The 11,985-nt window shown below is 43.9% G+C and overlaps 2 protein-coding genes across 4 annotated transcripts; both read left to right on the forward strand.

Annotated features, from left to right (window-relative positions):
* The first annotated feature begins 16 nt into the window (after positions 1–16).
* Positions 17–3,851, forward strand: LOC306786169 (centrosomal protein of 55 kDa-like). 2 transcript variants are annotated; one of them, XM_079280855.1, is made up of 9 exons: positions 17–139; positions 781–912; positions 1,656–1,721; positions 1,935–2,085; positions 2,339–2,444; positions 2,527–2,758; positions 2,861–2,935; positions 3,172–3,294; positions 3,598–3,851. In XM_079280855.1, the coding sequence occupies exons 2-9, from the start codon at positions 781–783 to the stop codon at positions 3,778–3,780; spliced, it is 1,068 nt and encodes a 355-aa protein (XP_079136981.1). In that variant the 5' UTR covers positions 17–139; the 3' UTR covers positions 3,781–3,851. The 2 variants fall into 2 exon arrangements, with proteins under 2 accessions (XP_079136981.1, XP_079136982.1); XM_079280856.1 differs by lacking the exon at positions 3,172–3,294.
* Positions 3,852–6,694: 2,843 nt separating this feature from the next.
* LOC306785990 (leucine-rich glioma-inactivated protein 1-like) lies at positions 6,695–11,872 on the forward strand. 2 transcript variants are annotated; one of them, XM_079280610.1, is made up of 8 exons: positions 6,695–7,377; positions 7,587–7,658; positions 8,191–8,262; positions 8,357–8,428; positions 9,072–9,143; positions 9,551–9,723; positions 9,832–9,996; positions 10,158–11,872. In XM_079280610.1, the coding sequence occupies exons 1-8, from the start codon at positions 7,181–7,183 to the stop codon at positions 10,973–10,975; spliced, it is 1,641 nt and encodes a 546-aa protein (XP_079136736.1). In that variant the 5' UTR covers positions 6,695–7,180; the 3' UTR covers positions 10,976–11,872. The 2 variants fall into 2 exon arrangements, with proteins under 2 accessions (XP_079136736.1, XP_079136735.1); XM_079280609.1 differs by having other exon boundaries at positions 9,551–9,996.
* The last annotated feature ends 113 nt before the right edge of the window (positions 11,873–11,985 follow it).

Below are 11,985 nucleotides of genomic sequence, written 5' to 3' on the forward strand. Positions count from 1 at the left end.
AACTGCTCTGGCTGGACCGGGCCGGAGTTTAGGCGGCAGTGTTGAAAGCAACGCAGTTAACGTTAGCTAGCGGTTAGCCAGGTAACTGACTTCCTTTACTACTGAAGGGGACCTGGTGAAATAGTCATTTAAAAACAAGGTTAGTTGCCGAGCTCAATTGTCGTTAGCGTTATGTGATGTCATCTACTAGCATTAAGCTGTTACTGGCTAACAAAACGAGCTTTAAAATGTGAAAATATCTGTAGGATAAATTGACGTTCAGCTAACATATTGTGAGCTATGTAGTTAGCTGCTAACGTTAGCTTAGTAAGACCAGCATCGAAAATCCAGTATAAAGGCAATCAGTTAGCTAACGTTGTGTTAGCGTTGCATTAACAAATGTAAGGTTAAGTTACCGATAACTTGTTGCCCAAACAGTCACTAAACTATAGGTCCATTTAGTAAGGTTAGCGGTTTGTAGTTTACATTGACTGAGCACTGGGCCATGGCTAGCTTAAAAGTTAAGCTAGTCAATTTAACTCAATACAATTTTCAAATCAGAACACAAACTCGATGTCATAAGATGTTTACCTTAAGGTTATTGTGGAATTAATGCTTTGGAACTTTAGATTGTAAATGTGTTAGTAAGGTGCAGCTAATGATAAATGTCTGAATTGCATAAAAAACAAAGTTACTTTGCTAATGACATCTGGAGGGAAACCAACTTATTGTTGAAATTGTAAATTCTGACAAAATGTGAAAATGTATTATCTCCCTTGTGATATGTGTTGTGTGCTTGAGATGACGTCACCCAGATATAAGCGTGCCCTCAAGAAGAAGCTCAAGTCAGAGCTTGATGTGGTCATCAGCAGTCTGAGGAAGGAGAATGCCTTTCTGAAGAAGACCCTGGTTGAATTTGACAGGCTAGTAGAGGTAAACTCAATAATACTCTAATACCCAACAGAAGTCAACTCGCCAAGGTTTCACATTGATCTGTTAAATCATGTTGCCACTGGGAGCTGGGAGTTGTTTTAATACAAGGTATGATTTACAATAGCTTAGCATCAGTAAAATAACTTGTATGTCTCATTGTGTTATTTGCAGAGATTGCTCTCTCTTAAAACTGTTGGGCTTGTGAGTTGTCAGCAGCTCACGACCAGAGACGAGAAGGCGTTGCCGTCAGAGCAGATGAGTAAGAAAGAAGGGAAGCAGATGGACGTAGTGAGTATGAGGAGAAAGAGAAGCATATCCAGTTACTCAAGAGAGGTCGAAGAAATCAAGAACAAGCTTGTGAGCGCCTCAACTAGGTGTCAATATCTCGAGAACAAGGTTGCACGGAAGAAGGTATACCACGACTTGATTTTAGTCTTACGTAAATGACAAATGTTGCTGCTTAGTGATTGTGATTACCAGTTTTACACCACTAGATGGCAGCAGTTGTTTTGCAGAGTCTCCCACTCAGAAGAGGAGTCCTGTTCACACTTCCTCATACAGAGCATGCATTCACAGAGACTTTTTGGATATTGTAGAGGTCACAACACTTGAGAATGTGTTGCTTTAAATCCCACTGTGCCTGTGTTTTCGAGCCTTGGTATGACATGTCACAATCCAGTGTCTTATTAAAGCAGTGGGGAGAGTTGTGTAATGCTGTACTGTATTTTCCTGTTGTCAAATAGGACTCCGCTTCAGATGAATGGGCCTCAACCAACACTGCAATACAGCTCAAAAATGACCTAAGTGAGGTAAGTGTTGTTTGTTGGCCACACATCTGGAGGGAAAAGGTCTCTTCTGTTTGTATTGTTCAGAAAAGCCTAATCCACCTTTCTGTATTCGTGGTTAGTGCCTACTTTGTGTACGCATTTGTTTCCACGTGGGCCTGTGTACAGTATACCCCAGTATACCCCCCCCCCCCCTGTTTCTCAGTTATGTGCTTCTCTTTTATTCAATCCCCCGAGGCCTTGGAGAAGAACAAGCAGTGGCTGGAATATGACCAGCGGAGAGAAGCCTACGTGGGGGCAACTCTGGCCAGAATGTTATGGCTGGAGAAGCAGCTGAACGAAGCCAATCAGGCCCACTTACAGCAGCACAATGAGGACCATTCAGATAGTGAGTGAGACAGTGGGCAGTGGGTACTCACTGCTGGGGCCACGAGGGGCAACAGACTGTCACAACAAGGTTTTTAGGGTATCAAGATTGCCCTTGAGTAGCCGCTGTTACAGAATCCGCAGCTTGCAATGCACTGGCAAAAACATGTATTTTATTACTACATGGTGCATGTTGTATGGCTGTCTCTGACATCTGTGATTGTGTAATTTTGTCCTCAATCCTACATGTTTAGCTTCTGCTTCTCTCGTTACAGAAATGGAGAAAATAAGCCAGATGCAGGAGCACTATGAAAGACTCTTACAGAAAGCCAAAGACGAGCTGGAGGTGCTCAGAGAGAAGTTCAACATGACCCAAAAGTGGTATGTCTGCTGCTAAAAAATAAAGAATATGTTGCTGCTTAAAGTTGGTAGTCAGCTGCAAGACAGACCGTTTTATGTGTAGGTGCATGGAAACAGAGAGGGAGGTGGAAGAGCTAAAGCAACAGCTGCAGACTGCAAATATGAGCAGAACAAGTGCACCGGGAGATCATCATTGCTCTGAGGATGAAGAACAATGGCTGAGTGCTGAGACTGAAAACCTCCAGGATGAAGAACAATGGCAGAGGGCTGAGACCGAAGACCTCCAGTGCAGACTGGATAAGGAGAAGCGGAGGTCTGCTCACTTTGAGCTGCAGGTACGTCTTCATTGAACTGTAGAGTAAGAAAAATAAAGAATCTTACTGTCAACATACAAGGGAAGAAAGCAGACCAAATGGAAGTCAAATCTTTCTTTTCAGTCGTCTCTCTTTCAGAAGTTTTTGTTAAATCGTCAACATGCAGACCAGGAAAAGATTGCAGACCTGGAGCGACAGGTATGAAATCTCACTTTTGGTCCCCTCACTGTAATAAATCTTCAGTCTGTCTTTGTGAATCTAAGCCTCAATCTTCCACGGAAGTGGGCGTGTCATACTTAATTACCTCTTTGCTTTTCTTCTAAAGGGAAACTATCTGTCCTCACATACGCAAAGGATTTACTTCTTTGTGTTTGAAAACTAATACCCCACAACTATGCAATATTATATAATAATGCAAACTGTTTACATTTTAGATCAAGATTTCTTCACAAGACCTCGAGGATGAGAAGCAGAATTGTTCATATTTAAAGACGCAAATGGTCAGATTTCTGAAGAAGCTGCAAAAACCTAGAGACCACGCGACAAAACAGTCAAAGGTTGGCATGAATAGTGCAAAGGATTAGTAATTATTGTATCCTAACTTCATCAGCGATGAACCTTGAAGCTGCAGTAATTGATTTTTGGAGGGGCAGCGTAAAAACACGGAGAAGATTGATAAGAGTCAGATGCGGTTTGAAAAACCAAAACAATAATCCAAAACAAACTGAAAGAGCTAATTTGATCCATTTTTAATATCAAATATTGTTTTTTGCTGGTTGACCATAACAGTGCTTGAAAAGTTGATTTCGTTACCCAGAGTTTTATCTGTGATAACTGATTGCTGACTCCATTCATATCAGAGAGACCAGCAGGATCGCACCTCCTGTGAAGCGGCCTCCCTGAGCCCCAGAGACACCCCGACATGGTCCCCTCCCAGCAGCTCGCTGGATGAAAGCTTCCTGGAGTGTCCCAGCTGCCGAGCCGAGTATCCAGCCAGTCACTACCGAGAACTGATGAGCCACCTGGAAATCTGTTTCCACTGAGCCGAGACGAGAACTTCTTCAATTCTGTGTCTTCTGTAATATGGATTGTTGTTGTTTTTTACCTGCAGTACGCTGTGTAACCAGAGGTACACGTCATCTTAAGGTTATCTTAATAAACTACTTGTTGACTTGCTGAGGTGGTGCTTCAGAGTATTTTGAATTCTTTCTTACTTTATCAGAAGACAGCAGATCTTGAGCCACGCGAGCAGCTCTGCAGGTATTCAAGGTCCCAAGAGGATCGAGTCTTATGACTTTTACTCAAACTTTTCCTCAAGCAGCACCAGCACGTCAAAGTCCCAACATCTACCAGATGTATTGACACAACATTGTATCCAGACATTCTTAGATTAGCAAATGTTAGCATGCTTACAGGCTAATCTGCGATGGTGAACCTGGTAAATATGTCCTGCTAAACATCAGCATGGCTGTAGTCTTGTTTGTAAGTATTCCCAAAAAAATGAATAAAGAGTTGTGTGTGATACTTTGTAAAACACACATCCCTATGTCTCACACTGTCTGAAACCAGATGAACAGCTCAAAACAGCGTGATAATCCCGTCCCTGTACTGTTTATGGACGTGGATTAGTTTTGCTCCTCGACGTAATGGGGAGTCAGAGGTCTGTGCAGTGACTGAGGGCTTTGAAAGGAAATGTGACTCCAAGGGTTAACCTACTGTAGGCCAACAGCTTTAGAAAAATATGCTAATGTGGTGTCGACATTTAGCTTGCTATGCCTTTCAGCAACTTTTCATACAGAAACATCTTCATGGAAAGTTGAATATGAGTTTAGCCTGTCTGAGAGGAAGACCTGCAGTATTTCCAAGAGGATGTTTCTCTGACTGCCTTGAAGATGATCAACCCCAGACATGACAAAAATACTTTCAGAGAGAAGAGGACCGTGTGTGTTAACTAGTTTGTAAAAAGGTAAATCTCTCCACATCCTAAATAAATCTCTGTGGGGGTTGAACAAGATGGAAAGCCTGTTTTCAGTAAATCCACTGATCAATTAAGTCAGCCAGTTATGGTGGAGGTTATTGATGGAGGTTATGCTGCCATAAGCAATCATCCCCTGAATGCGAGACTGACAGGTGGCCTGTAAACGTCATACTTCATACAGGAACCAGAGAGCATCTCAGTTACAAAAGCCCGCAAATCACTTCCAGGGAGGTCAGCCAGCTTTGTGGACTGACATGACACCGTACGACATTTTGTAGGCGCAGAGGCCAAACAGAAACACAAGAGTATGTTTACTTAATGTGCTGCTTTCACTGGTGAAGGAGGACTGGAGCAGAAGTGTGACCTCTTCTGTTTTGTACCATGATATGACTGAAAATAAGGATTGTTTTTTAGAGCAGTATGAATATGATTCTAAAAGTGATCGAAACTCCTTATTGATAATAATAACAACAACTCATTTAAGATGAATAATCTTTGAGAGAAAATAGGAAAAGAAAGATGCAAGTAAAAACGTTTTTTAAAAATCCAGATAGAAAACCTTTAAAGAGATGGGAGCTCGTAAATCAATCCACCTCTACCTTGGTTCTATTTCCCTCTGGTGGGGCACTCGGGGAAGTCAGGCTCTTTGTGCACCTGCAACAACAGAAAGGTGAATGTTTGCCTTGGAAACACATTTATTTATAATGCTAGCCTATTTCTTTAGCCGTAGAGACATATTCGGGAAGTCGTGCACATGCATAATGTGTAGTCATATGCTGGTTATCAGTTGCATAAAGATCAATAACACAGATCTAGTCCATTAACAGTCACAAACACCATGGCTCAGGCGCTGTGGTCAAATAACTGCTGGACAGTGTGTGTTCTATTCTGCCGATGAATGACGGCATTTATGAGGCGCAGACATTACCCATCATCTTGCAACACAACAATTATATCCACTGTTCTCCATTTAGATTCAAAGCTGCTTCTGAAAAAAGACATTTCTTTCTTTCTGTCCCTTCCAGCTCCTCCATGTCCACAATTCCTCTCTGAATATTTCCTCTCTGAAGTACAAGCAGTCTCCGTATCTCCCTTATGGGTGAGAGCTTTATTCTGCCAACCTTCCTTATAGCATACTGTGACGCAGCTTCCGAAGCATGGCCCTGCTCCTCCAAATGCCCTGCTGTCTTTTTTAAAGGCACAATTGTATTATCATCATAAACAGACACTGGACATCAAATGGTGTAATCGCATCAGAGAGACTGGAGTTCCAGAGCACTCTGTGTTTATTCAGAGACCTTTTCAAACTCATGTTTCTTCCCAGAAAGGCCTGACTCATGCAGCCCTTCCAGGAACAGACAATAAACATATTCATCTTACTTCAGTCTCTGGAGGGATCTGCAGCGAGGAAGTAGATGGTTAAAAATAAGACGTAATGGGGCTCCCATGTCATGTCTGGTACAGCAGCAAACAGTGCAATAAAACAGTGAATGCAATTTGAAAAAGCAATAAAGTAGGGGCGGAAAGAAAGGAGTATATGCTTTGTTATGTGGCTTTGTGAAACACAATCTCGTGCAGATAGACCTGTCCTTTGTCTGTGAGGGGGGATGGGGTCCATTTGACTTCGGCACAGCAGATGTCAAGATGACAGGAGGGCTTCCCCACACCCCTCCATCACAGGGCAGCCACATTTTGCATCCACCAGTCGCCATAGAAACCGCGTGCAAACCAGGAAATGAACCCAAACTGTGCCAAGAAAACATGGGAACATTTGAAGCAAAACCCGAAGTAATAATGACAATAAGATTACAAGCTATATGGCAGGATGTTGGCAGTCTAGTGGAGTATACTCAGCCAATGCTACAGCTGTATTTAGATGATGACAATTCATTTTCCTCGGGTTTCCCACCCGCTTCCCGCATACACAGCCCGTGTGCGTCTGCGCCACAGGCTGCAAATCCGCTGGCTCATGTCGGGGCTTCATTTTCTCCAGCTGATTCACGAATATTTACACCGTTCCGTCGCGTTGGCTGTTGGGCGGAATCCTCCGGGAGGTCGACACGGAGAGAGTGGCGTTTTGCTGAAATCATAGGCGTGGTTTTGGATGGAGATGATCCTTCTGCTCCCGCTGGGATCCCCACCTGCCCTCACACCGTGTTTGTCACCGCGCCAGCTGGTATTTTTCTGAGCTTCAGCCACTACAGCACGAATTTGATTCGATTATATTTTAGTCACAGGGGGATATCGATTTTTTTTTTTTGGTCAGGGGGTGTCGTGTAATTACAGCGCTGTAGACGTACGGCGGTGGCGGCGCACGGCACTTTGCGGAGATACACGGGAGCGGACAGCGCGTCGCTTGGCCTCCAGGCAGCAGCAGCAGCAGTGGGAGAGGAACCACAGCGGAGACCCTGGTTCATGTGCAGGGCTGTTCGACGCGCAGGTCGTGCCCGCAACGGTTCGCAAGAATGGAAAATACACGCAAGATGCCCAAGAGATCGCCCTGGCTTTGCGTACTTGTAGTGGTGTCCGTTTTACTTGCAGTGGACAGCAAGAGAGTCAGACCGCCTCGCTGCCCCTCATCATGTACATGTACCAAAGATAACGCGCTGTGCGAAAGCGCAGGACTGATCCCTCGCAGCTTTCCGCCCGATGTCATATCACTGTAAGTCATTGTTATTTCATGAAGCATTCCTAACCAGGGCTTTCATAGATTAACAAAACACACTCGTCTCTGCTGGTGGGTTTCAGTGCTGATGCTGCTGCTGCTGTACAGTAATGCATGAAACACACCGGGATCACTGTTCGTATGAGACAGTCTGCTTCGAAGCTAACCAGTGTGTCTGTCTGTCGTGTGTCCTCCTCCCCCCTCAGGTCATTCGTCAAGTCTGAATTCACTGAAATCCCGAAGGAGAGCTTCATCCACACGCCCGCCCTGCATCTCCTGTGAGACATCTCTCTGGAGCTTTTTGTTCTTCAGTCTTTGTTGCATGCTGTCAGTCCCCAGTGAGGTGATCAACGCCATGTTTAATGCTCAAGACTCTGATGCCACACATTACCATGAATCATTTTGGAGAAAATGACCTCTCTAAATGATTTCCCTACAGACCTTTTCATATCAGGGTAGAATAGTCTCTCTGCCTAGCTAGCATTCATCTGAGTCTTGCCTTAACGTGTATTTGTGCATATTGTGAATGAGACCTGGTTTCAGATGCAGATTTATTGATTGGGAATCCCTCCTTTTGAAAAGGGAATCCCCCTTCACTCCTGTCTCATGGGGTGGAGTACTGACTGACTCACTGTGTTCTTCATATAAACATGCGAGGCTGCATTGATCTTTGTCTTTGATGTATTATGGTTACGGTGAAGGAGAAATGAGGGAGTTTTCCATCCCGGGTCCATTAAGCTACAGACCACAGCTTGTTAGTATCCAATTTGTGAGGAGGAAGAGTGAAATATAATGGATTTCTCGGCACAGTCTTTTCACAGCCAACAACCTGGAATCTATAAATGAGGACGCTTTCCTCGGTCTTCCTCATCTGGAGTATCTGTGAGTAGATGCCCCAAGTTTACAAGCTGTTAAAAAGCTGTTAAAAAAACAAGATTGTCTCCCCTCTCATGCATTTATTCAACACCTTTTTCAGGTTCATAGAAAACAACCAAATTAAGTCGATTTCACCGCATGCTTTCCGTGGACTGAAAACCCTCGTGCATCTGTAAGTATACACTGTATTTCTTACTTCCTGTGCAACAAAAAGTAGAGCTATTCTTCTTTACAAAACAGGATGATGTCCTGATTCCCAGTGACAAAGTCTATTACACAATATGTATTGCCACACAGACATTTCTGTGACACTGTGCAGCTGTTGACATGGTTATGAAGCCAATCCTGTCACATTCACTGTCCAACTTAATGAAGCTTAGAAGCCTAAAGGCCCATTTCATGTTCATTTTGTTTCAGATTTAGTAAAGTAAGTCAGAAAATCTCTTCAAGAGAAGTACTTTTTACCATTTCTTTGTAGCAGAGAGAGCCATACAATTGCTGAGGAGGCAGCTCTAAAAATAGCTTAATGTTTCCTTAAATTCAGACGAAGCAATGCTCCTGCCGTCTGTCTCCAGGGTGACAAGATGTGCCCAACCTCTTTAACGGACATCCTTCTATCCCTCTGCAAGGAAACACTGCATAACACATCCTCATTTCGATTTCATGAGGCACTGGAAGTTCCTTTTACAAATGAAAATACAAACAGCAGCACATTTGCATTTAATGAAGAGGGAAGGATGGGGAAGGTATATTGTAATAGCTGGTGAAACACAAACAATGAGCAACATATCTGGTTGTTTTTTCCTCTCTTCCAGGAGTCTGGCCTACAATAATCTGGAGACTCTGCCCAAAGATTTGTTCAAGGGTCTTGAGGCCTTGACGAAAGTGTAAGTACAAATTTCATTCCTGTGTTATCCGGAAACAAAGAGATCAATTGCACAGTGTTACGTAACAAAGTATAATGGATGCTAGCGTGGACAAGTCCTTCTATAAATAGACCTCTGTGTAATTAGTTCTCTTCAGCCGAGGCTTGAAAAATGTGTGGGTGGTGCTTTTAGCGCCATTAAAATTACATGCGGCAGCGAGGAAGAGAGATAGTTTGCAATCCATCACCCGCTGAAGATGTTCAGTTCTCCTTTGTGCTCCCTCTTGATACTAATGAGAGCACGGAGTGAAGCTGTGAGGGCCAGAGAGCAACGGCAGCAGGAACACTTCAATGAGTGAAAATAAAAATCCATTCAAACGGCTGAGAGCATTCCCGTTGGAAGTTAGTTTGTTGGTTTTGTATCTTCAGGGACTTGAGAGGGAACCAGTTCACCTGTGACTGTAAGCTGAAGTGGTTGGTGGAGTGGATATACAGCACCAATGCTACAGTGGACCAGATTTACTGTAAAGGCCCGGCCTCACAGCTGGACAAGAAGATCAACGACCTGGTGGTGCCGCTGTCCTTCGACTGCATCACCACAGGCAGAACACAGCAAATACTTCTCATTCAACCTTATTTTTATAGCAATGATCGCAGCTTCTCCTGCCTTTATCAATGTCATTTAAAGCATGTTTTTGTTCCTCTCATAGAGTTCACTTCCTACCAGGCCCTGAAGTTTGAATCCATATCCGTGGAGGCATTTTCCTTCGGGAATGACCAGTATGTGGTGTTTGCCCAGCCCTTCATAGGGAAATGCAGCTTTCTAGAGTGGGATCACGTGGAGATGGTCTTCAGAAGTTTTGATGACATTGACAGTAAGTAAAAGTCTTTTCAAATATGCTGTCATGTGGTTGTGAATGAGCTGTGTGAGTGTAAAAGGAGTGGGGTGAGATTGGAAGAGGAGCCACTAGATGGAGACATGCATTGAAGACAAAGTGAAACCGTCTTGATTTTCTCTCTTCTTTCTCCTCACCAGGCACATCCACAGTGATTTGCAAACCTCTGGTCATTGACAGCCAGCTCTTTGTCATTGTGGCCCAGCTGTTTGGTGGCTCACACATCTATAAGCGCGACACCTCTGCCAACAAATTCATCAAACTCCAAGGCATTGACATCCTCAAAATCCGCAAACCAAACGACGTGGAGACGTTCCGCATCGACGGAGAATCCTTCTTCGTCATAGCAGACAGCTCCAAGGCCGGCTCCACCACCATCTACAAGTGGAACGGCAATGGCTTCTACTCTCACCAATCGCTCCACCCGTGGTACCGGGACACCGATGTGGAGTTCATGGAGATCTCCTCCAAGCCTCACCTGATCCTGTCCAGCAGCTCCCAGAGGCCGGTCATCTACCAGTGGAACAAAACCACCAAGCTGTTTGACAGACGCACCGACATCCCAGAGATGGAGGACGTCTACGCTGTGAAGCATTTTCAGGTCAAATCCGACCTCTTCATCTGTCTGACGCGATTCATCGGCGACTCCAAAGTGATGCGCTGGGACGGGGCCCTCTTCAGAGAGTTGCAGACCGTGCCCTCCCGTGGCTCCATGGTGTTCCAGCCCTTCTCCGTGGGCAGCTGGCAGTACGCCATCCTGGGCAGCGATTACTCCTTCACCCAGGTGTACCGCTGGGATGCCAAGAAGGGCGAGTTTGTCCATTTCCAGGAGGTGAACATCCAGTCACCGAGGGCCTTCTCTCCAGTCTCCATAGACAACCGGCAGTTCCTGCTGGCGTCCAGTTTCAAAGGGAAAACTCAGATTTATGAGCACCTGGTCATTGATATGAGCGACTGAGCGAATGTTCTCTTGACTGGTTGGCTGATTGTTTGGTTATTTGAGAGCTTACTGTGTTTAAGAGATGGTTGTCTAGACAACACTGCAAGTGTCAGGTGATCCTAACTTGAGCAAGGCAGGCATTCATGTATTTTCAACCAAATACGTTTGGCTGAGATGCATATTGTTTCAATGCATGCACCTGAAATTAGGATTAGACCCAATATGTTGCCAAGACATAAATGCATGAGCAGGGCTTCACACTGGCCGTCCCATCCTGATGAATGCAACATCCATGCTCATTAATCCATTCAATCTTGCCTGTAGGTTTTTTTTTTGTTGTGCTCAGCTTTTAATGTGACTCAGCAATGTTTATACATTTGTAATCTCATATATTTGTCGACAGAAATAAACGACGACATGGTACTTTAGAATCTATTAACAATGTTTAACTGAACAAATCTGCCAAAACGAAATGTTTACATTTTTCTGTCTTTCCACGTGTGCGCTAAAAGATTTGTAAATTTAGCTTTTGTAAGTTTAAGAGGGACCACGCCACTTCGATACATATTTGTTAAGGAGAATGATTTAAAATTATGTTTATAATTTGGAAAATATCAACAGAAATGTGTGAGAATATACCTGTAAATCCTTGCAACTAACGTTTTTATTGTTAACCGTTTGTATAATGTTTAAAGTATTGAATTGCAGTTTTTCATAAGAAGTATGGAAAACATTTTGGGCACAGGAACTATTTTCACACAATTGAAAGAACTGAATTGAAACACTGTGGATATTGTTCATAATGCTTTACCTTTGACTAACATGTATGCAAAATACATCAACTGTGTCACGATTAGAATTAAGTTACTGACTAACATCATGCTCTGTAGAGTCAATAAAGGTTTACATTATTAACGATCTCATCTGAGCTCTCTCATGGCGCTGTGTAGCATGGCCTTGCTTCAGTGTGAAATACCGACACCAGGTCCACGCACCAACGCGTCTGCTTCACGGCTCTGGGGAAATTG

This window comes from Melanostigma gelatinosum (genome assembly GCF_949748355.1).
Source record: "Melanostigma gelatinosum genome assembly, chromosome: 12".
Lineage (NCBI taxonomy): Eukaryota > Metazoa > Chordata > Actinopteri > Perciformes > Zoarcidae > Melanostigma > Melanostigma gelatinosum.